This window comes from Manis pentadactyla, chromosome 2, assembly GCF_030020395.1.
Source record: "Manis pentadactyla isolate mManPen7 chromosome 2, mManPen7.hap1, whole genome shotgun sequence".
Lineage (NCBI taxonomy): Eukaryota > Metazoa > Chordata > Mammalia > Pholidota > Manidae > Manis > Manis pentadactyla.
Genome location: NC_080020.1, coordinates 153,964,229 through 153,982,674, shown reverse-complemented (window position 1 = coordinate 153,982,674; position 18,446 = coordinate 153,964,229). Strand labels below are relative to the sequence as shown.

Genomic DNA, 18,446 nt, shown 5'->3' with positions numbered 1-18,446 from the left:
ATTTCCATTTATTAGTGTCCTCTTTAATTTCTCTTAGGAGTGTCTTGTAGTTTTCAGGGTATAGTTCTTCCACTTCCTTGTTTAGGTTTATTCCTAGGTATTTTATTCTTTTTGATGCAATTGTGAATGGAATTGTTTTCCTGATATTTTTCTCTCTTTTAAGGTAGAAACTTAGATAATTGACTTTAAACCTTTTGTCGCTTCTAATATAGTCATTTAAAATTATAAGGATTCTTCCAAGCATTGCTATAGCTGAATCCCACAAGTTTTAATAGGTAGTATTTTCATTATTACTGAGTTCAAAATACTTGCTGTTTCTCTTCTGACATTTTTCTTTGATTCATCTTTTTAAAGAAATATGTTCTTTAACTTTCAAATATTTTAAGACTTTGAAAGACATCTTGTTATTGTTGGATTTCTGATTTGTTTCTACTGAGATCAGAGAACATAGCCTCTAAGGTTTCAGTCTTTTGAAATTTACTGAGATTTGTTTTATAGTCCAGTGTGTATTGTGGGCACACATTTGAAAAGAATGTGTATTCTGCAGTTAGACAGCATTTATAAATGTTAATGAGGTCAAGATTATTGATAGTGTTGTAGAGATGTTGTATGTCAGTAGTGATTTTTGTTTGTTTATTCTCCCTTTAGTTCTGTCAGTTTTGTTCATGTAGTTTGAAGCTCTAATTGCATATACTTTTAGAATTGTCATAGTTTCTGACAAATTGACAAACTTTAATGATTTTTGGAATATCTGTGTTTGTCTCAGATGGAAGTTCTTTGTTTGGACATTTATTTGTCTGATATTAATGTAACCACTGTAGCTTATGTTTAAGTTTTATGTGGCATATATGTTTACAGTCTTTTTTTATTAAGGTATCATTGATATACAATCTTATGAAGGTATTATGTGAGCAACATTGTGGTTATTACATTCTCCCATATTATCAAGTCCCCCATGCCACACCCTATTCCAGTCACTGTCCATCAGCACAGTAAGATTCTATAGAGTCATACTCATTTTCTCTGTGCTATATTTCCTTCCCCGTGACCCCCCTACATTATGTGTGCTGATCATAATGCCTCTCAATCCCCTTCTCCCTCCCACCCCACCAACCCTCCCCACCCCCTTTCCCTTTGGTAACTGCTAGTCCCTTCTTGGAGTCTGTGAGTCTGTTGCTGTTTTGTTCCTTCAGTTTTGCTTTGTTGTTGTACTCCACAAATGAGGGAAATCATTTGGCATTTGTCTTTCTCTGCCTTCACTTATTTCACTGAGCATGATACCCTCTAGCTCTACCCATGTTGTTGCAAATAGTAGGATTTGTTTTTTTCTTATGGCTGAATAATATTCCATTGTATATAACATACCACCACTACTTTATCCAATCATTTACTGATGGGCACTTAGGTTGCTTGCATACCTTGGCTATTGTAAATAGTGCTGTGTTAAACATAGGGGTACATATGTCTTTTTGATCTGTGATCTTGTTTTCTTTGGGTAAATTCCTAGGAGTGGAATTCCTGGATCAAATGGTATTTCTATTTTAATTTTGTGAGGAACCTCCATATTGCTTTCCACAATGGATGAACTAATATACATTCCCACCAGCAGTGTCAGAGGGTATCACTTTCTCCGCATCCTCGCTAGCATTTTTTATTCCTAGTCTTTTCGATGTTGTGCATCCTAACTGGATGAGGTGTTATCTCATTGTGGTTTTAATTTGCATTTCTCTGAAATTATGATGTGGTGCATCTTTTCATGTGCCTGGTGGCCATCTGAATTTCTTCTTTGGTTGTTGAGGTGTGTGAGTTCTTTATATATTTTGGATGTTAACCCCTTGTTGGATATGTCATTTACAAATATATTCTCCCATATTGTAGGATGCCTTTTTGTTCTGTTGATGGTGTTCTTTGCTGTACAGAAGCTTTTTGGCATGGTGTAGTCCCATTTGTTCATTTTTTATTTTGTTTCCCTTGCCCGAGGAGACATGTTCAGGAAAAAGTTGCCCATGTTTAAATTCAAGAGATTTTTGCCTATGTTTTCTTCTAAGAATTTTATGGTTTCATGACTTACATTCAGGTCTTTGATCCATTTTGAGTTTACTTCTGTGTAAGGGGTTAGACAATAATCCAGTTTCATTTTCTTGCATGTAGTTGTCCAGTTTTGCCAACACCGGTTGTTAAAGAGGCTGTCATTCCCCCGTTGTATATCTGTGGCTCCTTTATCATATATTAATTGACCATATATGCTTGGGTTAATATCTGTGTTCTCTATTCTGTTCCATTGATCTATGGATCTGTTCTTGTGCTAGTACCAAATTGTCTTGATTGCTGTGGCTTTGTAGTAGAGCTTGAAGTCAGGGAGCATAATCCCCCCAGCTTTGTTCTTCCTTCTCAGGATCGCTTTGGCTATTTGGGGTCTTTTGTGGTTCCACATGAATTTTAGAACTATTTGTTCTAGTTCATTGAAGAATGCTGTTGGTATTTTGATAGGGATTTCATTGAATCTGTAGATTGCTCTAGGCAGGATGGCCAATTTGACAATATTAATTCTTCCTGTCCATGAGCAGGGTATGTGTTTCCATTTATTGGTTTCTTCTTTAATTTCTCTCATGAGTGTCCTGTAGTTTTCAGGGTATAGGTCTTTCGCTTCCTTGGTTAGGTTTATTCCTAGGTATTTTATTCTTTTTGATGCAATTATAAATGGAATTGTTTTCCTGATTTCTCTTTCTGCTAGTTCATTGTTAGTATATAGGAACCCAACAGATTTCTGTGTATTTATTTTGTATCTCGCAACTTGCTAAATTTAGCTATTAGTTCTCGTAGTGTTGGGGTGGATTCTTTAGGGATTTTTATGTACAATATCATGTCATCTGCAAATAGTGACAGTTTAACTTCTTCCTTACCAATTTTGATGCTTTTTATCTCTTTGCATTGTCTGATTGCTGTGGCGAGGACCTCCAGTACTATGTTGAATAAAAGTGGGGAGAGTGGGCATCCCTGTCTTGTTCCCAGTCTTAGGTGAAAAGATTTCAGCCTCTTGCTGTTAAGTATGATGTTGGCTGTGGGTTTGTCATATATGGCCTTTATTATGTTGAGGTACTTGCACTCTATACCCATTTTGTTGAGAGTTTTTATCATGAATGGATGTTGAATTTTGTAAAATGCTTTTGCAGCATCTATGGAGATGATCATGTTGTTTTTGTCCTTCTTTTTGTTGATATGGTGGATGATGTTGATGGATTTTCGAATGCTGTACCACCCTTGCATCCCTGGGATGAATCCCACTTATCATGATGGTTGATCTTTTTTATGTATTTTTGAATTCGGTTTGCTAATATTTTGTTGAGTATTTTTGCATCTGTGTTCATCAGGAATATTGACCTTTTAAGTTTCTTTTTTTGTGGTGTCTTTGCCTGGTTTTGGTATTAGAGTGATGCTGGCCTCATAGAATGAGTTTGGAAGTATTCCCTCCCCTTCTACTAAGGAGGATGGGAATTAGGTCTTCACTAAATGTTTGATAAAATTTAGCTGTGAAGCCTTCTGCTCCAGGGGTTTTGTTCTTAGGTAGTTTTTTGATTACCAATTCAATTTCATTGCTGGTGATTGGTCTGTTCAGATTTTCTGTTTGTTTTGGGGTCCACCATGGAAGGTTGTATTTTTCTAGAAAGTTGTCCATTTCTTCTAGGTTATCCAGTTTGTTGGCATATAGTTTTTCATAGTATTCTCTAATAATTCTTTGTACTTCTGTGGTATCCATAGTGATTTTCCTTTCTCATTTCTGATTCTGTCTATGTTTGTACATACTCTTTTTTTCCTGAAAAGTCTGGCTAGGGGTTTATCTGTTTTGTTTGTTTTTTCAAAGAACCAACTCCTGATTTCATTAATTCTATTTTCTTATTCTTCTCGATGATATTTATTTCTGCTCTGATCTTTATTATGTCCATCCTTCTACTGACTTTGGGCCTCCTTTGTTCCTCTTTTCCTAGTTTCATTGATTATGAGTTTAGACTGTTCGTTTGGTATTCTTCTTTCCAAAGGTAGGTCTGTATTGCAGTATACTTCCCTGTAAGCATGGCCTACACTGCATCCCACAGATTTTTGGGGTATTGAGTTATTGTTTTTGTTTGTCTCTGTGTATTGCTTGATCTCTGTTTTTATTTGGTCATTGATACATTGGTTATTTAGGAGCATGTTGTAAAGGCTACATGTGTTTGTGGGCCTTTTTGTTTTCTTTGCATAATTTATTTCTAGTTTCATACCTTTGTGGTCTGAGAAGCTGGCTGATTCAATTTCAATCCTTCTGAATTTAGTAAGGCTCTTTCTGTGACCTAGTATATGATCTATTCTTGAAAATGTTCCATGTGCACTTGAGAAGATTGTGTATCCTGCTGCTTTTGGGTGGAGTGTTCTGTAGATGTCTGTTAGGTCCCTCTGTTCTAATGTGTTATTCAGTGCTCTGTGTCCTTATTTATTTTCTGTCTGGTTGATCTGTTGTTTGGAGTGAGTGGTATGTTGAAGTCTCCTAAAATGAATGCATTGCATTTTATTTCACCCTTTTATTCTGTTAGTGTTTCTTTCACATATGTAGGTGTTGATATGTTGGTTGCATAGATATTTGTAATGGTTATATCCTCTTGTTGGACTGACCCCTTTATCATTATATAATGTTCTTCTTTGTCTCTTGTGACTCTTTGTTTTGAAGTCTATTTTGTCTGATACAAGTATTGCAACTCCTGCTTTTTTCTCCCTATTATTTGCATGATATATATTTTTCCATCCGTTTACTTTCAGTCTGTGCATGTCTTTGGGTTTGAAGTGAGTGTCTTGTAAGCAGCATATAGACTGGTGTTGTTTTTTTATCCATTCAGTGACTCTGTCTTTTGATTGGTGCATTCAGTCCATTTATATTTAGGGTGAATATTGATAGATATGTACTTATTGCCATTGTAGGCTTTAGATTCGTGGTTACCAAAGGTTCAGTGGTAACTTCTTTAGTATCTAACAGTCCAACTTAACTTGTTTAGTATGCTATTTCAAACACAATCTAAAGGTTCTTTTTCTTTCCTCCCTTCTTTTTCTTCCTCTGCCATTCTTTATATATTAGATATCATATTCTGTACTCTTTGTGTATCCTTTGACTGACTTTATGGGTAGGTGATTTAATTTTGCATTTGCTTAGTAAATAATTGGTCTACTTCCTTTCCTGTGGTTTTATTTTCTCTGGTGACAGCTATTTAGCCTTAGGAGAACTTCCATCTATAGTAGTCCCTACAAAATACACTGTAGAGATGGTTGTGGGAGTTAAATTCCCTCAACATTTAATTGTCTGGAAATCGTTTAATCCCTGCCTCAAATTTAAATTATAATCTTTCCTAATAGAGTATTCTTGGTTGGAGGCCCTTCTGTTTCATTGCATTAATATCATGCCACTGCCTTCTGTCCTGTAATGTTTCTGCTGAGAAGTCTGATGATAGCCTGATGGGTTTTCCTTTGTATGTGATTTTTTTCTCTCTGGCTGCTTTTAGTACTCTGTTCTTTTCCTTGATATTTGTCATTTTAATTATTATACATCTTGGTCTTGTTTTCCTTGGGTCCCTTGTGTTGGGAGATCTGTGCACCTCCATAGCCTGAGACACTATCTCCTTCCCTATATTGGGGAAACTTTCAGCAATTACCTCCTCAAAGACAATTTCTATCCCTTTTATCTCCCTCCTTCTTCTGGAACCCCTGTAATGCAAATATTGTTCTCTTTGGATTGGTCACACAGTTCTCTTAACATTCTTTCATTCCTAATGATCCTGTTTTCTCTCTGTGCCTCAGCTTCTTTGTATTCCTCTTCTTTAATTTCTTTTTCAGTAACTGTATTCTCTATCTCATCTAATCTTCTTTTAATCCCTTCATTGTATGTTTCATTTCAGATATTGTATTTTTCAAAATTTGTCTCTAAGTCTTCCCTGAGGTCTTGAATATTTTTCTGTAGCTCCATGGGCATGCTTATGATTTTTATTTTGAAATCTTTATCAGGTAAATTGGTGATTTCAGTTTCACTTAGTCCTCTTTCTGGTGTTTGTGGGATTTTGGTTTGTACCAGGTTCTTTTGTTGTTTCATATTTGTAGTGATAACTCTGCTATAATAACTTTGTGTAGGCAGCACCCTCTAGTGCCCAGAAGCTCTACTCTCTGGAACTGCCCAGCACCTGGAGTGATGGTGGGGGTTGCAGGTGTGTGGCTCTGGTGCCTTTTGGGAGGAGAGAGCTCTTTCCTGCTTCCTGGCCACAGTGCCTGCTTCCACTGCCAGGGCCACTGGGTCAAGTGTGCAGGGAGGATTCTGTGTTACACCCCTGCTGCTGCCATAGGTGGAGCCATCCTCTGGCTGGTTTGGCACAATGGCAGGGGCAGCAGGTTTGTGAACAGGTGCTGGCCGGGCTGAAGGAGCAGCAGGCTGATTATACTGGTGGGGGTCTTCGGTGCACATCACCAGCCAGGGGGATAGAGTGCCTGAAGCTCCTGAAAGTTCTCAACCCGCTGGGCTAATGTTCCTGGACAATTTTGTCCACCTCTCCTTTCTCCTGTGTAGCAAGCTATGTGTAATCCTTGCCCTTTAACAGCCCTCTCACTGTTGGGAAGTCTTTCAAAGCACCCACCTTTCTTTTGTCCTGGAGCAGCTGGTTGTGGGTACCCATTCTCCACAAGTGGCTGACATCTCAGTCTCTCTGAGTATTCTGCCTGTCTTTGTTTTCCAACCCCACTAATCTCCAGAGCATCATGTAATTTCAGCTGGTGCTCCTGCAGCAGATCTTCAGGGCTGGGTATTCAGCAGTTCTAGGCTTCTACCCCTTCCCTGCTTAGTTTCTCTTCCTCCTGCTGGTCAGTTGGGGTGGGAGGAGCACTTAGGTCCCACCAGATTGTGGCTTTGCTACTTTGCCCTTTTCCATGAGGTCCTCTCTTTTCCCCGTATGTAGGTAGTCTGTTGCAGTTTTCTTTCCAGTCACTGTCAGAATTTGTTGCATTTGCTGTATTTTCATATTATATGTGGTTTTGGGAGGAAGTTTCTGTCTTACTTCTCACACTGCCATCTTTAAGCCTCTCTGCTTATAGTCTTTTACTTTCAAACTATCTGCAGTCTCTATTTTAGAGTGCCTCTTTAACCCAGTTTAATCTCTGCCTTTTAATTTTAGTGTATTTAATCATTAAACTTAATGTAATAAGTGATATACAGTTGACCACCCACACACACACATGGTTGAAAATCCACATAAAATTTTTGATTCCCTAAAAACTTATCTACTGCTAGCCGATTGTCAGCCAGAAGACTTACTGATAATATCAACAGTTGATTAACACATATTTTGAATGTGTATTGCAGACTGTATTCTCATAATAAAGTAAGCTAGAGAAAAGAAAGTGTTTTTTCAAATTGTCATAATTCTCAAAAAAATTTTCCAATAAATTCATGAAAACAATGTGTACAAGTGGACCTCTGCAGTTCAAACCTCTGTTGTTCAAGGGTTAATGTAGTTAGATTTAGGTATACCATTTTACTATTTGTTTTCTATTCCATCTTTTTCTTTCCCTTCTGTTTCTACTTTTTTGCCTCCTTTTGGGTAAGTTGAATATTTTTTAGCAATACCATTTTGACTTTTCCATTTAAGTTTCAGTAGGTTTTTTGATATATCTTTTTGCTTTATATTTTCAGTGGTTGTTCTATAGTGATTATATCCTTAACTTGTCAGAGTCTGCTGAATGTTAACTGTGTATTCCTGTAAAATGTAAGAATCTTGCAATGGTATAGGTTTACTTATTTCCCACTCCTGTCCCTGGTGTTATTGTGTTAATGTATTTTATTTTTACATCGTAAATCTCACAATCCAGTGTTATAAATATTGCTTTAGGAAGTCATTTTTCTTTTACAGAAACTGAGTAGAAAAAAATAACATTTTTAAATCCACATATTTACTATTTATAATATTAATCCTTCCTCAAAGAAGGAGGTTCCATCTGGTGTTTTTTCCCCGAAGAATTTCTTTTAGCATTTCTTGTAGTACAGCTCTGCTGGTGACAGATCTCAATTTTTCTTAATTTGATACTGTCTTTATTTCACCTCTTTCTTGGAATGGTTGGTTGATTTATACTTCTTATTCTGGGTTGACAGATTCATAGGAAGTTATATAAATAACAAAGATAATATAGACAGATCCCACAGTTTCCACCAAAGGTTATGTATCTTGTAAAATTATAGTAATATCAAATTCTGGAATTTGACAATGATACAGTGTGTGAATAATTCTGTGTTATTTTGTCACTTGTGTAGATTTGTATAACCATCACCACAGTCAGGATAAAGAATTGTTCAACCCTACAAAAATCTCCCTTGAGCTACCCTGCTATAGTCAGAGACACCCCACCTCCCAACTTCCTTAAGTCGTAGTAACCATAAGTCTGTTTTCCATCTTCATATTTTTCTCATTTATAGAATGTTTATGTCAATGGAATCATAAGTATATGACCTTTTCAGATTGGCATTTTTTCACTTAATATTATTTATTTGAGGTTCATCCAAGTTGTTGCATGTGGCAGTCATTTGTTTCTTTTTATTGTGGAATAGTATTCCAGGGTATGGATATGCCACAGTTTGTTTAACCAGTCTTCCATTGAAAAGCATTTGTGTAATTTCCAGTTTGGGCCCTTGCTAATAAAGCTGTTATGAGTAATTGTGTATAGGTTTTTGTTTTGATTTCTCTGCAGTTAATGCCCTGGAAGCAAATGCTAAGTGTTATGTTAAGGGTATGTTTAGTTTTTTGTTTTGTTTTGCTTTGTTAATAAACTGCCAAACTGTCTTCCAGAGTGTCTGTACTATTCACATCAGTAATGTGTGAGAGAGTTTTTCCATGTCATCACCAGCATTTGGTATTGTCACTATTTGAAAATTTTAGCTGTTACAATAGTTGTGTAGTGGTATTTCATTGTGATTTTAATCTATATTTCCCTAATATCTAGTTTTGTTAAATATCTTTTCATGTGCTTTTTTGCTGTATATCTTGCAAAATAAATGTTTCTTCAGGTCTTGATCGTTTTTTTTATTAGAGCTGTTTTTTTAATGTTGAGTTTACAGTTCATTTTGTATACTAGATATGAATCCTTTGTCACATATATGGTTTGCAGATATCTTTTCCTAGTCTGTATCTTGTCTTTCATCATCTTAACAGAGTTTCTCAGAGCAAAAGTTTATAGTTTTGATGAGGTCCAATTTATTGATTTTTTTTTTCTTGATGAATCTTGTTAGGTCTCAAGGATTTTCTCTTATTTTTTAAAAAGTTTTATAATTTTACATCTTAAATTTAGCCTGTGATCAATTTGACTCAGTTTCTGTATAAGGTTCATTTTTGGACTATGGATATCCAATCATTCTAGCACCTTTTATTTAACAGACTGTTCTTCCACTTTTGAATTACTTTTGCATCTTTGTTAAAAATTGGTTGGACTTGTATGGGACTATTGTGGATTTTCCATTTTGTTGTATTCAGCTGTGTGTCCTTCCTCCAATACTACACAGTCTTGATTACTGTAACTATTTAACATCTTGAAGTTGGATAGACTGATTTCTCCTACTTTATTATTTTTCAGTATTGTTTTAGCCACTCTAGTTTCTTTGCTTTTCCATATGAACTTTAGAATAACCACGTATATATCTACAAAATATTGCTGGGATTTTGATTGCATGAAAATCCCAGGAATTACATTAAACCTGTGTATCAATTTAAGGAGAATTGACATCTCTACTATACTGAGTCTTCCAGTCCATGAATATAGAATATCTTTACATTGATTTGCATCTTTGATTTCCTTCATCAGATATCTTGTAGTTTTCAGTATACAAGTCTCACATGTTTTGTTGGGTTTACACTAGTATTTCATTATTCTGAGTCATTATGAATGAAGTTTAAATTTTGGTTTCTACATGTTCATTGCTAATACATAGAAATGTGGTCGATTTTTTTTTAATGTTGATCTTCCATCCTGTGACCATACTGAACTCACTTAGTAGTTATAAGAGCTTCTTGTTGTTTCCTTGGGATTTCTAGGTAGACCATTATGTCTTCTCCAAATAGGGAAAGTTTGCATTCTTCCTTTCTGATCTGCCTTGTATTTTCTTGTCTTGCCTTGTGCTATCTAGAACTTCCAGTACTATGTGGAATAGTAGTGGTGAGAGAGGACATCCTCACCTTATTTAAGATCTTAGGTGAAAACTTTCAGTCTTTCACCATTAAAGATTGTGTCAGCTGAAGGATTTTTGAAGATTAAAAAAAATACCAAGTTGAGAAAGGTCCCTTATATTCCTAGTTTTCCCTGATTTTTTATCATGAGTGGATGTTGAATTTTGTCAGTTTTTTTTCTGTGTCAGTCGAAAGGGTCATAAGATTTTTCTTCCCTAACCTGTTAATTTGGTTGATTATGTCTATTGGTTTTTCAGTAATTGAACCAACTTTGTATCCTGGAATAAACACCACTTGGTTATACTGTATAATTATTTTATATTGTATATTGCTGAGTTCTTTTTGCTAATGTTACATTAAGGGTTTTTGCATCTGTATTCATGAAAGGTATTGATCTGTGGTTTTCTCTCTCTCTCTCCCTCTTTTTTTTAATACTGTGTTTGTCTGGCTTTGGTATCACAGTAATATGGCTTCATAAAATGAGTTGGGAAACATTCCCTCATTTTCTATTTTCTGTAAAATAGTATGTAGAATGTTAGTTATTCTTTATATGTTTCATAGAATTCTCCAGAAAACCTATCCAGGAATTTCTTTTTTTGATATGTTTTCAATTACAGATTAATTTCATAACTAAGTATAGAGTTATTCAAGTGATCTATTTCTTATTGAGTTGTGATAGTTTGTATTTTTTTTAGGAATTGATTCATTTCGTCTAAGCTGTCTAATTTATGTGTCAAATTGTTGGTAGTATTTCATTCTTCTGATGTCTGCAGAATCTTCAGTGATATTCCATATTTCATCTGATATCAGTAATTCATGTCTTCTCTTTTAGCTTTGCCAGTCTTGCTAAGGATTTGTCAGTTTTTTAATATTACTAAAATGCTAGCTTTTTATTCAATTTTCTCTATTTTTATATGTGCAGTTTCATTGACTCCTGCTTTGGTCTTTATTATTTATTTCCTCTTGCTTGCTTTGGATTTGTTTTGCTCTTTTTCTAATTTCTTCAAGTGAGAGCTTAGATTTACTGATTTGAGACTTCATCTTTTCTTTTGTGAACACGTAGGGCTATAAATTTCTCTTGGCACTGTTTGATGTGTACATCCTATTTTTATATTATCATTTTAATTCAATCTAAAGAACTTTTAATTTCTGTTGAAACTTCTTTTATCCATGGGTTTTTGTTTTTTTTTTAAGAATCATGTTATTTAGTTTCCAAGAGTTTGGAGATTTTCTTGCTGTGTTTTTGTTACTGATTTCTAGTTTGTTTCCATCATGGGCAGAGAACATAGTCTATTTGGTTTTAGTTTTTAAATTTTTTAAGATTTATTTTATAGGAATAGATATGGTTTGTCTTGACATATATTCTGTGGGTACTTGAAAAAATGTGTATTCTGTTGTATAGAGTTTTCTATAAATGTCAATTAGATCCTTTTTGTTGATGATGTTGTTGAGTATCTGCTGATTTTCTATCTAGTTATGCTATCAATTGTTGAGAGAGTAGTATTGAAAGCTCCAACTATAACTGTGGATTTACTATTCCTCCATTCAGTTCTATCAGTTTTCGCTTAACATATTTGCAGCTCTGTTGTTTGGTGCATATACACTTAGGATCATATGTCTTCCTGGTGAATTGACACTTTAATAATTACATAATATCCTTTTCTGTCCCTAGTGATATTCTTTACTCTGTGGTTTTCTTTTTTGATATTAATATAGTTGGTCCTGCTTTCTTCTTATTAATACTTACATGGTTTATCTTTTGTCGTTTTATTTTTAACATATATATATCATTATATTTGAAGCAAGTTTGTTGTAGGCACTCTATTGTTGAGTCATTTTTTTAAATCCTCTTTGCAAATCTGTTTTTTAATTGTTGTGTTCAGACCATTTACATTTAATACAATTATTGATATATTAGGGCTTATCTGTAATATTTCATTTTCTGTTTTTCATTTATTTTCTTTTTTCTGCCTACTTTGGGTTACTTAAACGTTCTTTAGAATTGTGTTTATTTAACTGTAGTATTTTTTATTACCCCTCATAATACAGCTTTTTTAGTAGTTGTACTAGGTATCCCATTGTAAATGTGTCAACATTTTACCAGTTTGATGAAGAGTAGAAACTTTATTTCCCTTTATGTCCTTTTACTCTCCTCATAATAACATAATTTACTTTCTTTTCATACATCGAAAATCACGTTAGACTTTGCTATAATTTTTTATTCAACCCACCCTCAAGTGTAACTTAAAAAACTTGAGAAAGTCTATTGTATTTCCCCATATTTATGTTTACTACATTCTTCCTGATATTTCAAGGGTCCTTATTTTATAATTTTCTTTGTGTTTGTGGAACTTATTTTACTCATTCTTTAAGAGTAGCCCTGCTTTCTTTAAAAGCTATTCTTTAAGAGTGGCTTTTAGTTTCTTTGTCTAGCAGTATCTTTATTTCTCCTTAATTCCTGAAGAATAATTTCACCAGATATAAAATTTGAGGTTGAAATCTCTCCTTTTAGCATTAAAAAAAATATTTTGCCACTTCCTTGTGGTGTCCATGATTTCTGATGAGAAAACCATTGCCACTAGAATTAATTATCTACAACTAGTATGTAAATGTTTTTACTGTGATCTTTCTTTCAGTTCATCTCCTTTATGTGCTTTCATATCATACACTCTTTATAATCTCTTATGCTTAGAAGCATTTATGCATTTTATATCTATTGATATTTACCATATTGGAAGTTAGAACTAAAAACTTTAAAAAATATTTACTATTCATTTAAAAGTAACAAATTTATTATATGGTAACAACATCTTGAAGGAAATTTGTTTTAGTGATGGAAGTTTTACATTTTTGCAAATCTCCTTTATGTTTGTCTCAATAGAAAACAGCTAGATTCTCATATCTACTTTTTAAAAAATAACAGCTTTATTGACATGTAATTTACATACTATACCATTCATTTATTTAAAGTATACAATTCAATGGGAAAATGTATTTGCAAATAATATATTGGATTAAGGGCTAACACCCAAAGTGTATAAAGAACTCATTCAAACTCAATATCAGAAAAACCCCTAATAATCCAATTTAAAAAAGGGCAGAGGACATGAATAGACATTTTCCAAAGAAGACATACAGATGGCCAACAGATACATGAAAAGATGTTCAACATCACTCAATATCAAGATCATTGGGAAAATATAAATCAAAACTTCAGTGAGATATCATGTCCCATCAGTAATAATGGTTTATACCAAAAGAAGTACAAGAAATAACTAATGTTGGAGTGAATATAGAGAAGAGGGAACCCTCATAACACTGTTGGTGGGAATGTAAATTGACACAGCCACTATAGAAAGCAGTATGGAAGTTTCTCAAAAAACTAAATAGCGAAACCATATGACTCAGTAATTCTGCTTCTGGGAATTCACCAGGAAAAAAAACACAAAATCACGAATTTGAAAAGATATATGCACCTCTGTTTATCATAACATTGTTTATAATAGTCAAGATATAGAGGCAACCTAAATATCTATTGATAAATGAATAAAGATGTGGTACATATATATAACAGACTATTACTCAGCCATAAGAAAGAATGAAATTTTGCCATTTATGACAATGTAGGTAGGTCTAGAGGGGATTATACTAAGTGAAATAAGTCATACACAATGACAAATACCATATGATTTTCCTTACATGTGGAATCTGAAAAACAAACAGAAATAGACTCATAACAGACAATGGACTATTGGTTACCATAAGGGAGGGAGGTGTGAGGGGTTAATGAAATAGGTAAGGGGATAAAGAGGTACAAACTTCCAATTATAAAATAAAGTGGTCACAGTGATAGAGGTACAGCATAGGGAATATAGCCAATAATATTGTAATATCTTGATATGGAGACAAATGGTAGCTACACTTATTGTGGTAAGCATTAAGTAATGTGTATAATTGTCAAATTGCTATGTTGTACATCTGCAACCAATACAATATTGTACATCAACTATATTTCAATAAAAAGTGTACAATTCAACACTTTTTAGTATATTCACAGAAACATGCAGCCATCACCACAGTTAACTTTAGAACATTTTCATCACCTCAAAAAGAAACCCTGTACTCCTTAGCTATCCACCCTGCCCCCCAACCCTCAGCCCAAAGCAATCTAGTTTCTGTTTCTCTAGATTTGCTGTTCTGGGTATTTCACATAAATGGAATCATATAATATGTGGTTTCTTGTCACTGACTTATTTTACTTAATGTTTTTAAGGTTCATCCATGTTGTAGTATGTACCAGTATTTTATTCCCTTTTTATGTCTAAAGAATATAAGGAGATGAACTTTATGGATATACCACAGTTGTTTTATCCATTAGAACAGCTGATGCTTGCTTATTCTGGCAGGCAGTTAACTTGGCTGGACTCAAACACCAAACTCGGCCTCCCCTGCTAAGTAAATGCAAATCTCACCATTCAATTTTCTTCTTTCAAAGATTAATGCCACTCCAGTTTCTGCCTGCTCTTGATTGCACTCCAGTGTCTTCAAGTAGCTATCTTTATATTTTGTCCAGAGTTTATCATTTTTTATGTGTGAGGGTTAGCCAATAAAATCTACTCCACCATTATTGGATGCAGAACTCACAATGCCTTACATTTTAATTGGCAATACAGCTTATAGAGCCTCCCAGAGATTTATCTCTTTCAGTCGTCAAGAAACAGAGCTCTCCTCACTCTAGATAAAGGTCTTAGGTAAAGAGAGAATGCTGCTGGTGATTTGAAGTTGCTCTATCTGTGTAGTTAAGAAGTTGAAATCTTAACTAGATTTTTTTAGAGTTTGGGAGGTTTATTGAGTGAGATCTTTGCTGATGGAATTCAAGTTTCCATTTTTTACTCCTTACTGCTAAGGAAATTGAACTTTAAGACACGCAAACTTTATTATTCCTGGTGGTTTGCGACCAAGCCTATCTAGGAAGTCTATACATTTCAGCGTTGCCCTTTCTGCCTTTTTGGAGTAGGCTGTTATCCTGCCTCCCTAGAAAGGAATAGGAAAGGAGGTACTGGACCACGACTACTGCTATTCGCACTCCTGCCTTTAGTACTTAATAATAATGTCTTCGTGACAATAAAGTAATTATCACAATAAAGACATCTCTGTGAAGCCTTACCTCATGTTCTGTCCTGCCAAGTCATGGTTAGTCCGTGAAGCCTTTCTGTAGCCTTCCGTTGGTTCCAGGAGTAGAAATGTTCTGGGCAGCAGTGTATTCCCATTCTGTAACTGTGCCTAACACAGGAGTGCTCAGTGGATGTTGAACAGCTGAGCCTACAATCTGAGAAGAAAATCTTGTGGCTTTGACTTCCTGTATGAATAATCTGAGTCTGTGACCTGCTTGCTTCATTTCATTCATGTATTCATGAATCCCACTGACAGAGCAATAGATAGTATCAAATTTTAATTTTTAAAATTCTGAAAATCAAGTCCAAGTTCTGATTAAAAGTTTTTGGGAATTAAACAGAATTTCTATGTTGTCTTCTTGACTTCTGCTTTAATCATTCTGGACAAAAGAACCAGGAAACCAAGAAACAGACCCTGTTCTTTCCCCTATTCATTCGTGCCTTAAAGGATTATGCATGTCATAGACAGTTACATTTATCGTAGCCCCTAGAAATACTTCATTATTCAGAACAGAGTACAAAGCATCACAGACTGTTGGGTCACAGGGGATATGATTTGAACCATGTCAGACAACAGCATTTTGAAACAAAAATAAATGCTGATAGGGCATCATTTTGATTGCTTTTCTTTATAAAAAATGCAGATTATGTGACTTCTCTGGGGAGATTTGTGGCTTCCCGGTACGCTGATGGCCTATTTCCACGGTTCTACAGAGCAGAAGATGGCAGAGTATACAATGTAAGTCCGAGTTCTCTGCTCTCTGTATTGGGGGGCCTTGTGATGCACTGCTAAGATCTTGGGGTGGCCTACATGAAGAGCCCACTCTGCTTTGCATTAATGCAGTGGTGCTGAGGCCTTTTCAGGGTGGGACGTTTTCTTCTGGCTGCGTGGACAGCAATGAAAACCACAGCTAAGGAGCTGGGGAAGGATGTGTTTGACCTGTTAGAGATGAGAGCATGAAGCTCTTGACCAAAGGTGGAATTATTTGCATAGCAACACTTCGTTTTGCACTGAAACAAAGGGAAAAAGCAGTATGACAGAGGTTAGCTGAAAAGAGCACAGTGCTGTTACCTGCCAGGAGCCCTAGGAAGAGAGGGCTCCTTTTGTACGTAGCAGTGGGCAGGGGGCAAGCAGTGCCTTTCACAGGAGCCCTTCATTCCCAGCACTTTAGTATGGCTCACGTGCCCCACAACATGCACACCTGTGCACACCCTGGCCCACCACGGGAGCTCACCAAGACACATGTCCCATCACATCACTTTAGGGATATTTGTTCGTGCCAGTGTATGCCCATGCACCACCTAGACTGTTACTTCTTAATTTTTTAAAACATTTACATTATTTTTTAAACTGAGCCTTCTCTTAAGCAATAATACCCATAGAATCTAGAGTTTGGTGTGCTAAATATATTTTGTATCTGAACCATATGGAAATTGATACAGAACTATAGGAAACATCTGTCTTTGCCATCTACCTCCACCTCCACTGCCCCTGGGGCACAGTCCCACCCCGGTTTCTGTGCTGGGGTGGAGACTTGTAGGAAGTGCTGTGAACGCTGGTCAAATAGACAGGAATTCTGCCTGAGGGAGCCTAGAAAGCAACAGGAAGTGGTGCTGGAGCTTGAGGAATAAACTGGAGAGACACAGGGGTAAGGAACGTAAGCCAGAGGGATGGTACTAGCAAAGGCATGGAAATATGGAATTTCATGGTGTGTTCAGAAAACACATTTTCCTTAACATTCCAGGTATTTGGGCATTTTCACAGGATAGGTGACAAAGTTTTCTTACTCCTTTCTATGTCTCCTCCTCCCCTCCTACATCCCCAAAGGCCTTGCACAGTTCTGCATTATCTATGTGAATGATGGTTTATATGTATACAAGAAATTGCCCACAAGTCTCTGCCACAAGACAGCACTTAGACGTGTTGGTGGCAGCTGTGGGTGATCAGGTGATCTAGGTTACAGGCCAGCTTGGCCTGAGAAACAGAGGACACAGGACGAAGGTGGTGAGCAGAAAGATGGGTCAGGGGTCAGCATCCCTTAGCAGAAAAGTCAGGCATGTTTAGAAGCATTTTTGGAATAATTTTGGCATGTTGTACTTAGGAAAACTTTTGAGTGAGACTAATTTTTTTTCCATTTGTCTTTGCTGATTTCTTTTCTTTTACCTAATTTCCTAAAAGTTTCCCTGGAAATTTTCTGAAAGAGATAATTTTATAACTATAAAGATCAAACATATTCTAGAAACATATTTTTTGAAAAGAGTGCTGTATATTAAATGCATCAGACAATCTTCTTTTCTGGGGAATCATCCAAAGGTTTTTCAGTCGAAAGTTTGCACCACTTTTGCAACAACTCCTGGATTCTCTACAAAATTGTTATTAATAGTTTTTGATGGCCAAGGCCGTGACTCAGTGGGCCATATTTTTCCTGGCTGCACTGTGGTTCAGATGACTTGTTTTGGTTTGTTTTTACTTAATTTTATCTTTTTGGTTTTTTACTCTTATTTCCATTAAGTTAACAGCTAAATCAGAATTGATCCATGAATTTGTGGAACATTTAACACAAGCTGTGGAGAGCTACAAGCGGCGGATGGACTGGCTCACCAGCAAGAGCCGGCAGATTTTTGGTGTTGTCTTGGAGCAATGCATCACCATAGTGCTGGATTTTGGCGGCATGCTGGCGGAGGAGCTTCATCTGTGCCACGATGCTCTCACCATGGTCCTCCAGGAGCAGGTGGCTCACATAACCATGTTCAATATCATATGGTGAGTTCCCACAGGATGGGGATATTTCAGTGAAACTTCCCAAATAATTTTCATTTATTTGGCATTAAGTAGCATGACTAACATAGTTAGCTCTATGGGGAGGGAGGAATCTTGTAATTTCCTTGAATATGTCATTCCAGCAAAAAACCCACAGGGAATAAATCTTAGAAAACTTTTACCTGCTTTGTACCTAAGTGACATCCTAGTTTTCAAATTAGAAGAGATTTAAAAGCATGCTTTTCTTCAATGCATGGTGGCATGGTTGAAATATATGAGTTTGTGTTTTTTTTAATA

The 18,446-nt window shown here is 35.7% G+C and overlaps 1 protein-coding gene across 2 annotated transcripts in view; it reads left to right on the top strand.

The window, feature by feature from the left end:
- The window catches only part of VWA3B (von Willebrand factor A domain containing 3B), a 212,119-nt gene that overhangs the window by 11,023 nt on the left and 182,650 nt on the right, over nt 1-18,446 (top strand). For both annotated transcript variants that reach the window (XM_036880051.2, XM_057496959.1), the window contains exons 3-4: nt 16,033-16,127; nt 17,902-18,152. In XM_036880051.2, coding sequence (XP_036735946.2) covers nt 16,033-16,127; nt 17,902-18,152 — 346 coding nt within the window. The remainder of the gene's footprint in view (nt 1-16,032; nt 16,128-17,901; nt 18,153-18,446) is intronic.